The following is a 20701-nucleotide window of genomic DNA, read 5'->3' as shown; positions in this document are numbered from 1 at the left end:
AGGTCGTCTCCAAGGACTAGGTGCCAGTTTTTAGGGGAATCCAGCGCCTAGCCACTGCCCTGCTCCGTCCGCAACTTGCGTCTAGGAGGATGTAAGGCTGGGAGGGGGCGGGGCAGAATGAGGGCCGAGGCGGGGTTGGCCACAGGGAGGGGCGGGGGCGGGGCGGTGAGGGTGCGGGTGCGGGGCAGGGGGCAGGATGCGGGGCGGGGGCGGGGGCGGTAGGGGCGGTAGGGGCGGGGGCGGGGGCGGAGCGTGGCGGTGCTGGGAGGGGGCGTGGCGGTGCTGGGAGCCGGGAGTCTGAGCGGGGTCTGTCGCCTGCTCAGACTGCAGAAGAGCAGAGGGGCGACTGAGCCATGCTCGCGCTGTTGGGCTCCCTGGCGAGCGCCCTCTGGGCAGGGTTCCATCTCCGGCCTCTCCTGCTGGGTGTCGTCGTCTTTCTGTTCTTTGTTGGTTTCCTCAAAAGGAGGCGCCCAAAAAATTACCCGCCGAGACCCCGGAGCCTGCCTTTCTTGGGCAACTTCTTTCTACTGGGCTTTGAAAAGCCGCACCTGGTGCTTCAGAAGGTAGGAGCGGGAGAGGGGTCCTGGTCCCTACCCTGACCCGAAGGGCAAGGGGCACTCCGGGAAGTGGAGGGAGCGGGGGTTTGGATGACTCTGCCGCTAATTCTGGTAATTTGAGTTATACCGCCTTTGAGCCTTGTTTTCCTCACCAGTCAGCTGGCATTATTCTACCTGCCCTTTATAAAATGAGTGGAAAAAAAAAAAAAAACCGACCCGTTGCCATGGATTCGATTGCGACTCATAGCGACCCCATAGGACAGAGAAGGACTGCCCCATAGAGTTTCGAAGGAACACCTGGTGGATTTGAATTGCCGACCTTTTGATTAGCAGCTGTCATTAAATGTTTCATGTATAATTAGTGTATCATTAAATGTGTGCTATGAGTTGGAATCGACTCGACGGCACTGGATTTGGTTTTTGGTTTTGGTAGGCATGTTATGTTCCTTAACTCATTTAAATGTGTATTATCTTGTTAAATATTGCAACACCCTATTTATAATATGCTTGTCTTGTCACCTTTAATATTATTATACTTGAAAAGTACTGTCCTTTCCTTCTTGAAGGCTCCATTTCCTGTATGTAAAATGGTGATACTACTGATAATCCTCACTGCTTTTCAGCTGGACCACTGTTACCACCACATGAATTGAGCCCCTCTTCTTCAGCCTCCTTCCCCAGCAATCCCTCTTACTAAAGTAATAATCTAAAAATATCATTCCCTTAAGTTTTTTCACCTTCCCAGAGTTCAAACTCCTTATCAAGGCACTCAGGTCCCTTCTTGATCCATCCTTATTCCACCTCCTTATTCTCACCTTCCAAGGGGGCTGTCTAACTCTGAATTCCTCAACATTCCCTCAAACAAAGAACACTCTATCAAGAATCCTCAGCTGGTATGTCCTCAGCATAGTTACCTGGCTGAGAGACACTATGATAAAAAAAATAAAAACCAAAAAAACCCAGTGCCGTCAAGTCGATTCCGACTTATAATGACCCTATAGGACAGGTTAGAACTGCCCCATAGAGTTTCCAAGGAGCACCTGGCAGATTCGAACTGCTGACCCTTTGGTTAGCAGCCGTAGCACTTAACCACTACACCACCAGGGTTTCCATGATAGGTGGTTATAAACAATAAATAAGACAATTAATGACCTACATTAACATCACCTATAGTACGTAGTCAGGTGTTAGTTTCCCTTTCCCTAGAAATGCATGGAGTCCTGTAAACATATGTCTTATCACTCAAGCACACATGTACCCTTGTTTTAGAAGGGTGTTGTTTCGTTTCCAAGGGTTTGGAAATTTTCCTGTTATCTTTCTGTTAATGATTTCCAGTGTGAGAACTATGTGGTGTCCACAACAAATTAGTCTCTTGTAGACAGCATATGGTTGGATTATCTTTTTAAATTCATTCTGCCAATCTCTGACTTTTAATTGGTATATTTAGACCATTTATATGTAACATAATATTAATATGGTAGGATTTAAGTCCCCCATTCTATTATTCTTTTATTATTTGTGTTCTTCTGTTACTCTTTTCCTGACACCCTAAGGGTTATTTGCACATTTGTTTCTTAAGAATTCCATTTTGATTTGCCTTTACTGTTTTCGAGTGTATTTCTTTGTATAGTATTTTTAGTGGTTGCGTAACAGATTACAATATACATGTGTAGTGTATTGTACTTCGCTAGTGTCAACATTTTACCACTTCAAGCGGAATATTTATCCTTTACTCCTTTCCTTTACGGTATAGAGCCCTGGTGGCACAGTGGTTAAGAGCTTGGTGGCTAACCAAGAGGTTGGCAGTTCAAATCCATCAGCTGTTCCTTGGAAACCATATGCGGCAATTCTACTCTGTCCTATAGGGTCACTACGAGTCGGAATGAACTCAACAGCAAGAGGTTTTGTTGTTGTTGTTGTTGTTTTTATGAAACAATTGGTTTAAATATTCTGCATACATTGAAAACCACATCAGACACTATTATAATTTTTGCTTCTGAGGTAGTTGTTCAGACAGAACAAGGGGATAGTGAGTGGTTTAAAATTAGGAAAGGTGTGCATCAGGGTTGAATCCTTTCACCACACCTATTCAGTCTGTGTGCTGAGCAAATAATCCGACAATCTGGACTATATGAAGAGGAATGGAGCATTAGGATTGGAGAAAGACTCACAACATACATTATGCAGATGACACAACCTTGCTTGCTGAAAGTGAAGAACACTTGAAGCACTTACTGATGAAGATCAGAGACCACAGCCTTCAGTACGGATTGCACCTCAACTTAAAAAAAACAAAAATCCTCACAACTGGACCGATAAGCCACAGCATGATAAACAGAGAAAAGATTGAAGTTGTCAAGGATTTCATTTTACTTGGATCCACAATCAAAGCCCATGGAAGCGGTGGTCAAAAAAACAAAAGATGCATTGCATTGGGCAAATCTGCTACAAAGGACCTCTTTCAAGTGTTGAAAAGCAAGGATGTCACCTTGAGGACTAAGGTGCCCCTAACCCAAGCCGTGGTATTTTCAATCGCATCATATGCATGTGAAAGCCGGTCAATGAATAAGGAAGACTGAAGAATAGACGCCTTTGGAATGTGGTGTTGGCGAAGAATAATGAATATACCATGGACTGTCAAAAGAATGAACAGATCTGTCTTGGAAGAAGTACAACCAGAAGCCTCTTTAGAAGCAAGGATGATGAGACTGCGTCTTACATACTTTGGACATGTTGTCAGGAGGGAGCAGTCCCTGGAGAAGAACGTCATGCTTGGTAAAGGACAAGGTCAGTGGAAAAGAGGAAGACCCTCAACGAGATGGATTGACTCAGTGGCCGCAACAGTGGGCTCAAGCATAACAAGGATTATAAGGATGTTGCAGGACCAGGCAGTGTTTCGTCCTGTGGTACGTAGGGTGTCTATGAGTTGAAACCAACTTGAAGGCATCTAAAAACAACAACTGACAAACATAATTTTGAAAAGTCAAGTGGAGAAGAATATCCTATTGTGTATACCTATTTCTTTACCTTTTCTGTTGTTCTTTCTTCATTCCTGATGTTCCAAGTTTTCTGCCATTATAATCTCCTTTCTCTATGAAGAGCTTTCTTGGTTTTTTTTAGAATAGGTTTTCTGGCAAAAAATCCTTTTAGATTTCCATCCTCTGAAATACATTTTTTTTCCCCTTCAAATATAGGATTCAGGGCTGACAGCTACGTTTTTTCAATACTTAAAAATGTTGTATCACTTCTTTCTGGCCTCCATGTTTTCTGATGAGAAATTTTTTGTCATTCAAATTGTTCTCCTTAGGCAATGAGCTGTTTCTCTCTGGATGCTTTTAATTTGACTTTAGTTTTCAAAAGTTTGGTTATGATGTTTCTTGGTGTGTATATCTTTACATTTATACAGTTTTGAGTAGATTCCTTTGAATTTATCCTGTTTGGTTTTACTTACGTGGTTCTGAATGTGTAAGTGTAGGTCTTTAGACAAACTTGGGGATTTTTCAACCATTATTTCTTCAAATATTTTTCCACCCCAGATTTTCTTCCCTTTCCTTCTTGGATTTTTGGACTCTGATGGCACTAATGTTACAAGATAGTGTATGACGAAATAGCAGGTGTAAACCAGTAATCAAATGAGATATCAGGAGATAAGATCACTACCAGTGGAAAACCCTGGAGATAACCTCTAGTAGAATGTGAGAATTAGTCGGGCTGAACTTTAAAGAAGTGTTTGGCATGTGGCAAAGTGGACTGATCTGAGTAGGAGATTTTAAATGAGGGAAGAATGGCATGAGCTAAAACATAGTGAGAGGACAATGAAGAAACTGGCCTATTTGTATGGGATCTTTTCTTTTATTGCAGCTTCAAAAACTTTCTCTAAGGTGGCTATATGACATTGTAATTGCATATATTTGAGAGAATGAACGTATCAAACTAAAGTGGAAGAAGGACAGATAAGTTGGATAAATGATCAGTTAGGATGTATATCCAGCTGCTGTAGCAAAGGAACCCCAAAATACAGTTGCATAATTAACACTGAAATTTATTTCTCTCTCACAAAAGAGTTCAGAAGTAGGTGGGCAGTTCAAAATAGGGAGGCTGCTCTGTATTATAAGATCATCCAAAAACGTGGGTTCCTTCTATGTATTACTCTGTTCCTCCATCAACACCATCATGTCTGACCCCTTTATGTACTTAACTTTCTCCCATCAAATAATTCTTTGTACAGAATAGTAATAAAAACTGGGTATTTATCTGTATCCTCCATTAGATTGTGAGCTTCTTGAAGTTAAAGACTTGTCGCATTTCCAACACCCGGCCTTGACCTACCACATAGTTGGGGTTCCTTAACTAATCTTAGCTCATTTGTCCCTGAAGTTTTTAGCTGTTCTATAAACACTCTTATTGAATGTTCTAAATTAGTAAAGAAATCCTTTTGCAAGGCCCAAGAAGTTGATCCAGGCATCCAGCAAGATGAACTCAAAAGCCTGCTTGATTTATATCTTGTATATCACTGCCATTTCTAAGGAGCAAAGGCATGTACTTTGGAGGCAGACCAACTTGTGATTGAATTTTGGCACTGTCCCTACTAGCAAGATAGGGTGTGCAATGCTAAAGATGAATGAGGATTGTTAGAGGAAGCTGGGTCAAAGGAGCAATAGAAGAATTGAATCCTGGCTTCGTCTTTAATGTGGAAGCGGGATGGTAGGATGAGACCTATTTCATTGTATTTGCCCTGATGGGGATGGTATAGGTCCAGGGCTCTAAGGATGACATGGGGAAGTGTAAGTGTATGAGGACTGGGGAGGAAGGACCAGAGCTACCTGGAGGGAATGGAGCCTTTCTGTTTGAAACCCCTACCTGCAGCTAGACACACCCAGGCAGACAAGAAGCAGAGGCTCTCTCTGCTTGGATAGAGTCATGTCTTACATAGACAGAATTTAGAAAGTCTTTGATTAATGACTATTCGCTGTCACTCAGCCCACACTTGCACACACCTGTATACTTGTGCATACTTAGGAACACACCCAAACACTCTTCCATTCACTCTCACTTTCTCCCCATTGCTCTCTCCCTCTTTCACTCTCACTAAACTCTAAGGTTCTGGAGCCATATCAGGCTCATTTCTTTGCCCCCGTATCTTAAATAATGCATGGCCAATTCCCTCCACTACTCATTAGCTTTGTCACCTTGGCTAAGCTGTCTCATTATTCCTTTTCTGAAAGATGAGAAAACCATTACTACAGTAGGGTGCTTGCGAGCTTAAGTCAGAGAAAAGTTGAAAGGTACTTCAATAGGATGGATAGTATGTGGCTATCTTTGAGCCTGAGGAGTGCCTTCCTCGCACACATCCCTGTGCTCTCCTCCTCTCTCTTGCGACACTTGTGCATCCACATCCACTGCACACAGAGCCCATTCAGTCCTCAGAGACTTGCCGAGTGGTGGGGTGACGGGCGCCAGAAAACAAAGTGCATTTCTTATTGCTACTCTCAGTTTTCCTCACAGAATCTTTGAAGGATGAATAGTTCCCCCCTCCTTTATACTTGGAGAGCTGAGGCTCAAAAAGGTGAAGCAACTTGCCCAACAATCCACAGCTAGAGAACTGCAGGGCCAGATTCCCATATAACTCCGGAGCTGGAATGCTTTTCTCCATACCTGGTCCCAGCCCTTGAGACTGGGCCTTATAACGCAGTTTATGATAGCCCTTAACTTTCCGTTATCTAGTACATGTCAAGGAACAGGACATTGTCTTCTGGTGAAACAGACATTCTGATTTACTAAAAATTCATGCTCACCACACCAGACTTAGGATAACCATAACTCAGCCTTCTTTTATGGGGTCAGTGTGCTGGAGCCTTGTTTATTTATTCACAGTTATACCCTCAGGGCCTTGTTCTAGGAACACGTAGTGAGTGCTCACTCAGATCAAGCTTGTTGAATATATTACTAAATGTTTCTGAAAGAACTTCCCAATCATTTAGTGAACTGAATTTCAGTCTAGTTGAGAGGAGAAGGAGAAAAAGAGACAGAGAGCAATACTCCCATCAGACCACCAGTCAAAGTAGAAGTGGTCGTAGTGATCAATCTTTGAAGTCCACATTTTCTGGAGGGTGAACCTAAGGCACATAGAGGTAAAAGGATTTGCTGCATAGCAACAGAAAATCTGTGGCACACTGCAGAATGAATATTTCTACTCTGTCTGAGTCACTTGGCCCCACATGCACACCCACACCCACACACACAAACCTACCTTCAGTGCACGATCTTGTAACTACATACCCACTCCCTTCATTCCTACATACACAGACATGTGCATATTCAACTGTGACTAGCTATTTTTCAGTTTGTGAAGAAATATGGGAACCTGTTAAGCCTGGAGTTTGGGGACATACATGCTGTTATTGTATCCGGATTGCCCTTAATCAAAGAAGTCCTTGCCAACCAGGACCAAAACTTTGTGAGCCGGCCCAAGACTCCTATCCGAGAGCGTGTCTTTAAGAATCATGGTAAGTTTCTTGACTAATGTAAGATATGTGTATTTGATGTTGTTATAGGCTGTCAAAGGTGTCTTCGTGAGTATAATTCTTTGACATTCCCAGAGATCAGGCCCAGTATAAAATTCCTGCCGTGAAAGGAAGCGGGATGTCCTTGTTCCTCAATTTAAAGCACCCACTCTGAGCATTTGGCAGTCTTAATGTCAGGGATTTGGGAGAAGCTGCACCTCCTACAGAAACTCACCCTGGATGTTTTGGTAATCAAGTAAGCACATCGCTCCATGAAAGCACAGGAAGAGGCCACACGTTCTCTGGTTCTGCTTCCGTTCCAAACTTCTTCCCTTCGGAAAACGGGTGTGGATCTGCTGCTGCCTTCTGCTGCTCATCTGCTTCCTTCTTCTTGCCTCTACTTCCTTAGGCTTCATCATTAAGGTGGTGACAGGGTGTCTCAAGTCTTCTAGTCTATCATAAGCCAAGACACGTTAGAACAGGTTGGCATGAATATTTTAAATTATTATTAAATAAATTTAAACATTTAAAAATTAAAATGAAAAGCTCAAATCTATTAGTTTTTCAAAGCACCGTTTTTTTTTTTCAGGTGCCTCCCAATCCCTCCTTGAAATATTTCATCCATTCACTCTACATCCATTCAGTGTATTTATTAATTACCTGCCATGTGAAGCGCTATGCTAGGCACAAGGGATATTACAGTGAATAAAAAAAAAAATAGACAAAATCCCTGTTCTTATGTAATTTACATTCTACTCAGGGAGAGACACAGTACCAATTAGTTCTAATTTAAAGCTTAAAGTGTTGTGAAGATAAGGGCAGAGTGTACTTATCTAATCTAGTACAGGGATTCAGGGTAAGCTAACCTATGGAAATGACAATTTAATAAGGTGAAGAGAGAGGAGAAGAAATCAGCAGAGGGAATAGCCTATGAAAAGCCCTGAGGTGGGGAGAAGGACAGTGAACTTCAGGAATTGAAAGGTGGCCAATGTGGTGAGAGCACAGAGATTAGTTGGAGATAATGTCATAAAATGAAGCTGTTGAGCTTGCCCAGGAATCTTTCATGGAAGTTCTTGTTAAGGATTTCGGTTTTTATTCTGATAAAAATGGAAGCTTTTGAATGATTTTTAGTAGAGAAGGGAATTATCATGTATACACTGTATTTGTGTGTGTGTGTGTGTGTGTGTGTGTGTGCTTTAAGTGAAAGATCACAGTTCAAGTTAGTTTTTCATAAAAAAATATTATACACACATTGTTATGTGACCCTAATTGCTCTCCCTATCACCTGACAGCACACTCCTTTCCCCCCTGTATTTCTTGTGGCCATTCAACCAGCTCATGTCCCTTTTTGCCTTCTCATCTCACCTCCAGACAGGAGCTACCCATCTAGTCTCATGTATCTACTTGAGCTAAGCATGCTCTTCATAAGTATCATTTTATGTCTTACAGGCCGTTCTGATCTTTCTGGCTTAGGAAATAATTTTAGTTTGGGGCTAATAGAGAACCAAAAGGTCAGCAGTTCAAATCCGCCAGGCGCTCCTTGGAAACTCTATGGGCCAGTTCTACTCTGTCCTATAGGGTCGCTATGAGTCAGAATCGACTCGACGGCACTGGTTTTTTTTTTTTTTTTTAGAGAGTCCAGGGGCCATGTATTCTGGGACCCTCCAGTCTCAGTCAGACCATTAAGTCTGATGTTTTTACTAGAATTTGAGTTCTGCACCACACTTTTTTCCTGCTCCATCAGGGACTCTCTGTTGTGTTCTCTGTCAGGGCAGTCATTGGTGGTAGCTGGGCACTATCTAGTTCTTCTGGTCGCAGGCTGATGGAGTCTCTGGTTTATGTGACCCTTTCTGCCTCTTGGGCTCATATTTTCCTTGTGTCTTTGGTGTTCTTCATTCTCCTTTGCTCCAATTGGGTTGAGATCAATTGACACATTTTAGATGGCCACTTGCTAGCTTTTAAGACCCCAGACACCACTCACCAAAGTGGAATGCAGAACGTTTTCTTAACACACTTTGTTATGCCAGTTGACCTAGATGTCTGCTGAAACCATGGTCCCCAGACCCTGCCTTTGCCATGGTCCCCAGACCCTGGAAATGTTTGCTTGTATTCAGGAAACTTCTTAGCTTCTGGTTTAGTACAATTGTGCTGACTTTCCCTGTATTGTGTGTTGTCCTTCCCTTCACCTAAGATAATTCTTTTCTACTATCTAGTTAGTGAATACCCCTTTCTCTCCCTCCCCACCCTCGTAATACAGTGCATATTTTTAATGGTCATTTAAGCATCAGAGTAGAGAAATGAATGAAAGTAACAAGAGTAGATGGAGGGAGATGCATTTAAGAATTTATTGTAGCATTCTAGGTTAGAGGCAGTGCTACCTTGGACTAAGAAAGTGGCAAGAAATGACAGTAGGTCAGACCAGAATGGTGGCAGTGAATGTGGATGTGTTCAAGACATTGAGGAGGTAAATCCAATAAGATATGATGACCTAAATATTGAGAGTTTGAAGGGAAAAGGTGTTGAGGTGAATGCCCAACTGGGTAGGTGATGGAAAAAGGGAAGTCTTGGAGGAAGACAAGGTATTTGATTTGGTTTGGATTGGTGAGAGATTGTTAGAGAAAAATCATGAATTCTGTCTTAGATATGCTGATTTAAAATGCCTTTAAGTTGGCAAAGTCAAGCAGGCAGTTGTATTTATGAGTCTGGAGCCCAGGGACAGAAATAGGTGGTCACTGTCTAATTATGTTATTTAGAATTTTAGGAGTTGGTGAGATTTCCCAGAAATGGAATGTAAACTGAGAAGAGGTTTTAGACCTTATCTTAAAGAGCTCCATCACTTCAAAATTTGTTAAAAGATGAGCTAGCAAAAGATAACGGAAGTTACTGTCAGAGAATTAAGAGGAAAATGTGGAGAGTGTTGTGTCCGAAGAACCATTGGAAGAGAATTTCAGAAAGAAGTGTTTAATGCTGTTGAAAGATCAATGAAGATAAAGTTGAAAATATCATTGGATTTGACAACAGAGCAGGGCCATTTCGTTGGATGAAGAAGATGGCAGAAGCCAAAGCCAGATGTTAAAAGGAGTTGAGGAGTGCTCTCGAAGTGAAAAAATGGAAAGGAAAGTAGCATTCCTTGTCTGTGATACAAAACAAATGGCAATCTGTTGAAAACACTGCCTTAGCCATTTAGTGCTGCTATAACAGAAATATCACTAGTGGATGGCTTTAACAAAGAGAAATTAATTCTCTCACAGTCTAGAAGGCTGTAAGTCCAAATTCAGGGCATCAGCTCCAGGTGAAGGCTTTCTCTCTCTGTCAGCTCTGGAGGACTGTCATTAATCTTCCTCTGGATGAGGAGCTTCTCACCACTGGGATCCCAGGACCAAAGGATATGCTGTTCTCCTGGCTCTTGTTTCTTGGTGTTATGAGGCCCACCTGTCTCTCCGCTCACTTCTGTTTTATATATCTCAAAAGAGATTAGCTTAAAACACAATCTAATCTTGTGATTTCCTCACTGACATTACTGCGCTAATCCCACCTCATCAGCATCGTGCTGTTGTTGTTACCTGCCACCGAGTTGGTTCTGACTCATAGCGACCCTGTGCACAACAGAACGAAACACTGCCTGGTGCTGCACCATCCTTACAGTCTTTGTTATGCTTGAGCTCATTGTTGCAGCCACTGTATCAATCCACCTCATTGAGGGTCTTCCTTTTTTCCACTGACCCTGTACTTTGCCAAGCGTGATGTCCTTCTCCAGGGACTGATCCCTCCTGACAACATGTCCAAAGTATGTAAGACGCAGTCTCACCATCCTTGCTTCTAAGGAGCATTCCGGTTGTATTTCTTCCAAGACAGAGTTGTTCATTCTTTTGGCAGTCCACGGTATATCCAATATTCTTTGCCAACACCACAATTCATAGGCATCAGTTCTTCTTTGGTCTTCGTTATTCATTGTCCAGCTTTCACATGTGTAAGACGTGTTTGAAAATACCATGGCTTGGTCCAGGCACACCTTAGTCTTCAAGGTAACATCTTTGCTTTTCAACACTTTCAAGAGCTCCTTTGGAGCAGATTTAGCCAATGCAAATCCATCTTTCAATTTCTTGACTGCTGCTTCCATGAGTGTAAATTGTGGATCCAAGCAAAATGAAACCCTTGATGACTTCAGTCATCAACATCATGAAGAATTTACAATACACAGGAAAATCACATCGGATGACAAAATGGTGGAGAATCACAATACTGGGAATCATGACCTAGCCATATTGACAGATATTTTGGGGGGACAAATTTCAGTCCATAACAAACACAGATTTCTTTTCCCCCTTTGCTTGTGCTGTTCTTTCTGCATGGAATGCTTCTACTTACTTTCTGGAGTCATTCCTTCATCCTTTAAGGCCTAGCTTCGATAGAACCTCTCCTATAAAACCTTTCTTGCCTCCTTAAAAATATGAACTTTGTCTTATTCATGAGTGGATTCCTAGTATTTAACAAAACATAAGCTTTTAAATATACTGATGTGACTAATAATCAAAGCATGGAGCTTTTAGTCAGGTAAAACTGAATGTGAATGACTGTTCAGCTGCTTAGTAACTGTGTGACCTGGCAAAGTTTACTTTATCCTCAGGTTTTTCATTAGTAAACTGGTGATAATAATTATTCCTACTCCATACAGTTTCTATGTGTACTAAGTTACTTAATGCATGAGAAAACACTTTGTAAAGTGCCTGGTATAGCAAGTGTTCAGTAAATGTTAGCCATTAGATCCATTGCTTTGGGATTATTTCTGTGGATAGGTTTCAAGTGCTTAATGCCCTTTTCCTTCCCTCCATCTCACATCCCCATATCATTTGCTAGATGTGCACATTATAGAATCAGAATAGCATAATATTGGTTTTCTTTTTCCCAGGATTGATCATGTCCAATGGCCAGGAATGGAAGGAGCAAAGAAGGTTTGCTCTGATGACACTAAGGAATTTTGGCTTAGGAAAGAAAAGATTAGAAGAACGCATTCAGGAGGAAGCCCACCACCTCGTCGAGGCAATAGAAGAGGAGAAAGGTGAGGGTTTCACAGGACAGGTGCAGGAGACTGTGGCTCATTCATTCATTGAACAGATATTTATTAAGTGCCTAGGTTTCTCTCCTGTGGCACTAAAAGCTGTAACAGTGAACAACTAACCGTGGACCCTATGCCCATAGAATTCATTACAAGAAGCCGGGCATTAAAGACATAACTGAATTTAAACCCTGGGCATAATTTTGACTCCGCAAGCATTGCCTGAGTGCTTGCTATGTGTCATATCCTGTGCAGGGTGCTGTGGCCAGAGTTTCATATGTGATATGTCATATGTCCTATAGAGTAGACTTTCCTTAGAAAGCGGAAACAAATCAATCAAAAGGATCCATCTCTTCCTTCCTCTGCCTCTAGGACAGCCTTTTGACCCTCACTTCAAGATCAACAATGCAGTTTCCAATATCATTTGCTCCATTACCTTTGGCGAACGTTTTGAGTACCAGGATGGTCAGTTTCAGGAGCTGCTGAAGTTGCTGGATGAAGTCACATATCTGGAAACTACAAAGTGTTGCCAGGTAAGCTGTTCTCTTTCCACATCTTGGTTAAGAATATTGGGCTGGTGTCAGACACACATGGGTTCTTCCTTTTTTATTTATTTATTTTTTAGTTAAAATATAACCTTTTTAATTGACTTCAACAAAAATTTATTTGAAATCAATCTGTCAACTTTATTGTTTTTAATAATATTAAACATTTATACAAACACCACTTCTACCATTGCTGTAATGTACAAAATTTCATAATGCGTGTACCTATGCACCTACATTATTCTTTTTAAAGAGAACAACACTATTGCATTGCCTTTGTGTCCCTGTTCTCTATGTCCCTCTTTATCCCATCCATCCTCCTTCCTCCTCAGAGGTGTCTGGCTTCTTGCTCAGCAGACAGTTTTCTGATCAATCTGTGTTGATTGCTCTTTTTTAATCGATTTACATTCCATTGTATGAATACGTCACTGTTTGTTAATCTATTTTCTATTAATAAACCTTTGAATCGTTTCCAGTCTTTGCATGCTGTGAAGAAAGCTACCATGAACATTCTTGAGCAAGTTTTTTTGTGGATATATCCACACATTTTTTCTTTGCGGACATACCCACTCATTTCCTTTGCATATGTCCCTGGAAGTAAAAGATGTCTAAAGGTTTCCAGTGGAGCCGTACATAGTATTTACACACCCACCAACACTTGCTGTCATGGTCTTTTAATTTCTTTCGGTGTTGCCCTTTGGGGTCCAAACCTAATACGCTTCCTTGGTGGACCCTAAACTCTGGTTTTTGCCCCTCTAGGCCTGTGTGTCTATCAAAAACTCTGCTCAGTTTCTTGGTTTCTCAGCAACTTCTGTGCATTTGGAAGACAATTCTGGGGCGGGGAGAGGGGTGGAATTGATCACAAATGTTGAGCCTCTCTGGCTTTTCTTCTCCCTAGACTTTATCCTTGAAATTCCTCACTACTTTGGGGTATGTGAGTGTTTGAATCTTATCTTGGTGTTCTCAGTAGGAGGGTTAGCCTAAATTAGCCAGTCTGCCATTACCAAAATTGAAATAACCTCATTAAAAAAAAAAAAAACTTTTTGAAAATTACAAACATATATGAAAGTAGAGAGAATACTGAATCACTATATACCCATCAGTGAGCTCCAACAATTATCAACACATGGCAAATATCATTTATCTGCACCCACATCCTACTCTTGTGCCCCACTCCTGGATTATTTTGGAACAAATTACAGACCTCAGTTATTCAATCCATAAATATTTCAGTACATTTTTCTGAAAGGACCTATTTTAATTAAAAAAAATTACTACACCTGAAAAATATTAACAATACTTTAATGTCATCAAATATCTAGCCAGTGTCCAGATTTCTCCACATCTTCTAAAATTTTTTTAACTTTTTTTTTTTTGTATTGTGCTTTAGGTGAAAGTTTACCGTTTAAGTTAATTTTGCATACAAAACTTTTTACACATATTATTATGTGGCCCTAGTTGCAATCCCTGCAATGTGACAGCACTCCCCTTTTCACTCCAGGTTTCCCATATCCATTCAACCAGCTCCTATCCCTTTCTGCCTTCTCATCCCACCTCTGGATAGGAGCTACCCATTTAGTCTCATGTATCTATCTACTTGATTTATGAAGCACACTCTTCACGAGTATTATTCTATGTTTTATAGTCCAGTCTAATCTTTGTCTGAAGAATTGGCTTCAGAAACGGTTTTAGTTCTGGGTTAACAGAAAATCGGGGGCCATGTCTTCTGGGTTACTCTAGTCTCAGTTAGACCATTGAGTCTGGTCTTTTTACATGAATTTGAGTTCTGCATCACACTTTTCTCCTACTCCAGCAGGGACTCTCTGTTGTGTTCCCTGTCAGTGTGTTCATTGGTGGTAGCCCGGCACCATGTAGTTCCTCTGTTCTCGGGCTAATGTAGTCTCTTGTTGATGTGGCCCTTTTCCCTCTTGGGCTAATATTTTCCTTGTGTCTTTGGTGTTCTTCATTCTCCTTTGCTCCAGGTGGGTTGAGACCAATTGATGCATGTTAGATGGCCGCTCCCTAGCTTTAAGACCCCAGGCGCCACTCACCAAAGTAGGATGCAAAACATTTTCTTAATAAACTTTGTTATGCCAGTTGACCTACATGTCCCCTCAAACCATGGTCCCAGACCTGCTGCTCCCCTGGTACTCTGTCCCTTTAGGTGTTTGGTGGTGTTCAGAGAAACTTCTTAGCTTTTGGTTTAGTTCAGGTGTGCTGACTTAGCCTATATTTTGTGTTGTCCTTCCCTTCATCTAAGATAATTCTTGTCTATTATCTTGTTGTTGTTGTTAAGTGACATTGAGTCTGTTCTGACTCCTAACGACCCTACGCACAACGGAACAAAACACTGCCCCGTCCTGCACCATTCTTACAATCTAGTTAGTGAATTTCCCTCTTCCTCCCTCCTCACCCTGGTAACCATCAAAGAATGTTTTCTTCTGTGTTTAACCTTTTCTTAATTCTTATAATAGTGGTTTCATACAATATTTGTCCTTTTGCGACTGACTAATTTCACTCAGCATTATGCCTTCCAGATTCATCCAGGTTGTGAGATGTTTTGCAGATTCATCATTGTTCTTTATTGTTGTGTAGCATTCCATTGTGTGAATATACCATAATTTGTTTATCCATTTGTCCGTTGATGGGCATCTGTGTTGTTTACATCTTTTTGCTATTGTAAATACTGCTGCAGTGAACATGGGTTTGCATATATCTATTCGTGTGACAGCCCTTGTTTCTCTACAATACATTCCAAGTAGTTGGATTGCAGAGTTGTATGGTACTTCTATTTCTAGCTTTTTAAGGAAGGGCCAAATTGATTTCCAAAGTGGTTGTACCATTTTACATGCCCACCAGCAGTGTATAAGTGTTCCAGTCTCTCCACAATCTCTCCAGCATTTATTATTTTGTGTTTTTTGGAATAATGCCAGCCTTGTTGGGGTGAGATGGTATGTCAATGTAGTTTTGATTTGCATTTCTCTAATGGTTACTGATGATGGGTATTTCTTCCTGTATGTGTTAGCTGCCTAAGTGTCTTCTTTGGTGAAGTACCTCTTCATATCCTTTGCCCATTTTTTAATTGAATTATTTCTGTTTTTGTTGCTGAAGTTTTGCCGTATCTTGTAGATTTTAGAGATTAGATCCTGATGGAATACGTCGTAACCAAAAATTTTTTCCCAGACTGTACGTTGCCTTTTTACTCTTTTGGTGAAGTTTTTTGATGAGCATAAGTGTTTGATTTTTAGGAGCTCCCAGTTACCTAGTTTCTTTTCTGGTATTTGTGCATTGTTAGTAATGTTTTGTATTCTGTTTATGCCATGTATAAGTGCTCCTAGCACTGTCTCTTTTTTTTTTCTTCCATGATCTTTATCGTTTTAGATTTTATATTTGGGTCTTTGACCCATTTTGAGTTAGTTTTTGTGCATGGTGTGAGGTATGGGTCTTGTTTCATTTTTTTTGCAGATGGATATCCAGTTATGTCAGCACCATTTGTTAAAGAAACTGTCTTTTTGCCATTTTATGGACTTTGGGCCTTTGTCAAATATCAGCTTCTCATAGGTGAATGAATTTACATCTGGAGTCTCAGTTCTTTTCCATTGATCTATATATCTGTTGTTGTACCAGTACTATGGTGTTTTGACTACCGTGGCAGTATAATAGGTTCTGAAATTAGGTGGCATGAAAAAAGAGCTGCATATCTGGTATGAATCCCACTTGGCCATGGTGAACTATTTTTTGATATCTTGTTGAATTCTGTTGGCTCAAATTTTTTTTGAGGACTATTGCATCTGTGTTCATGAGGGATATTGGTCTGTAGTTTTCTTTTTTGTGGTGTCTTTACCTGGTTTTGGTATCAGGTTTATACTCACTTCACAGAATGAGTTCAGGAGTTTTCCATCCTTTTCTATGTTTTGAAATGGCTTTAGTATTACTGGTGTTTTCTTCCCTGAAAGTTTGGTAGGGTTCTCCAGTGAAGCCGACAGGGCCAGGGTATTTTGTGTTGGGGGTGTTTTAATTACGTCTTCAATGTCTTCTATTTGTATAGGTCTATTTAATTGTTCTACTTCTGTTTCTGTTAGTTTAGGTAGGTAGTGTGTTTCTAGAAATTTGTCTATTTCATCTAGGTTTTCAAATTTGTTCAAGTACAGTTTTTCATAGTATTCTGTTATGATTCTTTTAATTTCAGTTGGATCTGTTGTGATATCACCCATCTCGTTTCTTATTTGCTGTATTTGCCTCCTCTCCCATTTTTCTTTTGTCACCGTGGCCAATGGTTTATTGATTTTGTTGCTCTTTTCAAAGAATCAGCTTTTGGTTTTGTTAACTCTTTCAATTGTTTTTCTATTCTCTATTTCATTTATTTCTGCTCTAATTTTGTTTTTTCCTTTCTTCTGGTTCCCATGGGCTTCTTTTGCTGCTCTCTTTCAATTTTTTGAGTTGTAGGGTTAATGTATTGATTTTAGCCCTTTCTTCTTTTTGGAAAAATGTGTCCATTTATTGCTATAAATTGACCTCTAAGCACGGCTTTTGCTGTGCCACAAAGGTTCTAGTGTGTTTTCATTCTCACTTAATTCTGTGAATTTCCTTATTCCGTCCTTAATTTATTCTATAACCCAGGAGTTGTTGATCAAGGCATTGTTCAGTTTCCTTCTATTTTGAATTTTTTTTTTTTCTTGCTTTTCTGTTATTGATTTCTGCTTTCATGCCTTTATGGTCAGAAAAGATGCTTTGTGATATTTTGATGTTTTGGATTCTGGTAAGGCTTTCTTTGTGGCCTAATATGTGGTCTATTCTGGAGAATACTCTACGTGTACTGAGAAAGAAAGCATACTTGGCTGCTGTTTGGTGGAGTGTTCTGTATATGTCCATGAGATCAGGTTGGTTGATTGTGGCATTTAGGTCTTCCATGTCTTTATTGAGCTTCTTTCTGGATGTTCTGTTCTTTACTGAAAGTGGTGTGTTGAAGTCTCTTACTATTATTGTGGAGCTAGCTGTCTGTGTCCCTTTTCCATGCTGTTAGAGTTTGTTTTATGTATTTTGGAGCCCTAGTGTTGGGTGGGTAAATATTTATTATGGGTTATATCCTTGTGGTATATTGACCATTTAATCATTGTATAGTGTCCTTCCTTATCCTTTGTGGTGGATTTTGCTTTAAAGTCTGTTTTGTCTGAGATTTATATTGGCACTCCTGCTCTTTTTTGATTGTTGTATGTTTGATACATTTTTTCTATCCTTTGAGTTTTAGTTTGTGTCTTTGAGTCTAAGGTGTGTCTCTTGTAGGTGGCATATAGATAGATCATGTTTTTTTATCCATTCTGCCACACTCTGTCTCTTTATAGGTGCATTTAGTTCATTTACATTCAGCGTAATTGTTGATAGGTTTGAGCTTAGTGCTGTCATTTTGATGTATTTTTTTTTGTGTGTGTGTGTGTGTGTCATTGACAGTTTCTTAGTTCCACTTAATTTTCTGTGCTAAGTCTTTTGATCTTTTCATTGTTGTTGACCCTGGTGGCGTAGTGGTTAAGCACTACAGCTGTTAACCAAAGGGTCGGCAGTTCGAATCTGCCAGGCACTCCTTGGAAACTCTATGGGGCAGTTTTACTCTGTCCTATAGGGTCACTATGAGTCGGAATCAACTCGATGGCACTGGGTTTGGTTTTGGTAAGTCTATGTTTTACTTGTTTTTTCTTTATTTTGATGTCTAGGATTGTTAGTTCTTTGTGGTTACCTTAATATTGGCCCCAAATTTCCTAAGTTTAAACCAATCTTTTATTTTTGATATTGCCTTGACTTCCTCTCCATATGAAAGTTCTATGACTACATTATTTAATCCCTCTTTTTTGTTTTAATGTTGTTGTATTTTACATATTGATGTCTGTTTCCCTATTGTCAGTGTTCTAGCTTTGATTTATTTTTGTAACTTCCCTTTCTGGGTTGATATCTGATCATTCTGTCCTGTGTGCTAGTCTTGGGTTGTTATCTGATATTGTTGATTTTCTAACTGGAGGACTCCCTTTAGTATTTCTTGTAATTTGGGTGTGATTTTTAAAAATTCCCTAACTTCTGTTTATCTGGAAATGCCCTAATTTTGCCATCATATTTGAGAGACAGTTTTGCTGGATATATAATTCTTGGTTGGCAATTATTTTCATTCAGGGCTTTATATATGTCATCCCATTGCCTTCTTTCCTTCGTGGTTTCTGCTGCATAGTCAGAGCTTAGTCTTATTGACTCCCCTCTGTAGATGACTTTTTATTTATCTCAAGCTGCTCTTAAAATTCTCTCTTTATCTTTGATTTTGGAAAGTTTGATTGTAATATATCTTGGTGACTTTATTTTGGGACTACCCTGTGTCAGGTTTGGTGAGCTTCTTGGATAAATACCTTTTCATCTTTCATGATATCAGGGAGGCTTTCTGCCAAAAAATCTTCAACAATTCTCTCTGTACTTTCTGTTATCCCCTCTATTCGGATACTCCAATCACATGTAGGCTATTCCTCTTGATAGAGTCCCATTTAATATGGCACTTAATATGTTCTTCTGTCTCTGTGTTTTATATACTTTCATAATTAATTGTAGAGAATTGACCAGAATCGGGTTTGCTTTTAGAAAGACTACCTTTTTAGGAGGTACATAATGGGAAATAGACTGAGACTGGGGCTAATGGTAGAATCAGGAAAACTGCTGGAGGCTATCAGAGCATACGAGTGAGATATGATTGTGGTCTGCACTAGGTGGATTGGACTGTGGCAGCCATTGGGGTGATGAAATGTGGTCTGAGGCTGGATGTATTTTGGAAAAAGAACTGAAATACCTTTCTAGAAGGGTGAAAGAGAAAGAAGATTCAAGGATGACTCCAAAGTTTAAGTGTAAGCAAATAAAAGAGAGAGAGATGAAAAGAGAAGATTGATTCTGTGGTCTTAAAATGTGGAAAAGTAGTATGTTGTCTCCATGATTGTTTTGTTTTTATCAATTAGCTCTACAATATCTTTCCCTGTGTAATGAAATTCCTTCCTGGCCTTCACCAAACACTCTTTAGCGACTGGGAGAAATTGAAAATATTTGTTTCTAGTATGATTGAAAAACACAAGAGAGATTGGAATCCTGACAAACCGAGAGACTTTATTGATGCTTACCTCAAGGAGATGACAAAGGTGAGACAATCAAAGCTGTTTTCTATGTTTTGTTCTTTAAGAGCAAAAAAAAAAAAACAACAAGTGGGGTGTATTCTCTTCCTATATTTTCTGTAATAAATTATGTGTTGTAATACATTATCATAAATTACGTGACTTAAATCAACATAAATATATTCTCTTACAGCTCTGGAGGTCAGAAGTTTAAAATCAGTTTAACTGGGAAGAAGTTCGGGCATCAATTGTGCTGGCTCCTGTATGCTCTCAAGAGTTTTGTTTCCTTGCCTTTTCTAGCTTTTAGAGGCTGCCTGCATTCCTTGCATCATTTTCCTTCTTCCATCTTCAAAGCCAGCAGCACAACATCTTCCCTCTTCTCTGACCGCTGCTTCATTCTGTCCTTGTATATTCTCTTTGACCTTCTTGCCTCACTCTTATAATGCCCTTCATGAAAACATGGGATCCATCTGGATAATCTAGTATAATACCCTCATCTCAAAATCCTGAACTTAACCACATCTGCAAAGTCTTTTTTCTATAAACCAAAACCTGTTGCCTTCAAGTTGATTCCAACTCAGAATAATACTGCCCTGTAGGGGTTCCAAGGTTGTAAATCTTTACGGAAGCAGACTGCCCCATCTCTCTCCTGTGGAGTTACTAGTGGGTTTGAACCGAACTTTGAACTAAACTTGGTTAGCAGCCAAGTACTTAACACCATTGTTCCCCCAGGGCTCCTTCCCTTTCCTATATATAAGGCATCATGTTCACAAGTTCTAGGGTTTAGGACAAGAACATCTTTGAAAGTCACTACTCGGCCTACCATAGAGGGAAAAAATGGGTGCTCTTTCAGAGTGTAGAAGTAGCATTAACTCAGGATTGATGAGACAATTGGAAATAAGGATGGGGG

The 20701-nt window shown here is 40.2% G+C and overlaps 1 protein-coding gene across 1 annotated transcript in view; it reads left to right on the top strand.

The window, feature by feature from the left end:
• The first annotated feature begins 291 nt into the window (after nucleotides 1-291).
• LOC100658115 (cytochrome P450 2J2-like) overlaps nucleotides 292-20701 on the top strand; it is a 41863-nt gene continuing 21453 nt past the window's right edge. Inside the window, exons 1-5 of the mRNA XM_003411152.4 lie at nucleotides 292-563; nucleotides 6901-7063; nucleotides 11970-12119; nucleotides 12489-12649; nucleotides 19642-19818. Coding sequence (XP_003411200.2) covers nucleotides 354-563; nucleotides 6901-7063; nucleotides 11970-12119; nucleotides 12489-12649; nucleotides 19642-19818 — 861 coding nt within the window. The 5' untranslated portion in view covers nucleotides 292-353. The remainder of the gene's footprint in view (nucleotides 564-6900; nucleotides 7064-11969; nucleotides 12120-12488; nucleotides 12650-19641; nucleotides 19819-20701) is intronic.

The sequence above is a fragment of the Loxodonta africana genome, chromosome 3 (assembly GCF_030014295.1).
Source record: "Loxodonta africana isolate mLoxAfr1 chromosome 3, mLoxAfr1.hap2, whole genome shotgun sequence".
NCBI lineage: Eukaryota > Metazoa > Chordata > Mammalia > Proboscidea > Elephantidae > Loxodonta > Loxodonta africana.
The sequence above is the reverse complement of the archived record's forward strand: the minus strand, read 5'-3'. Positions and strand labels throughout refer to the sequence as shown.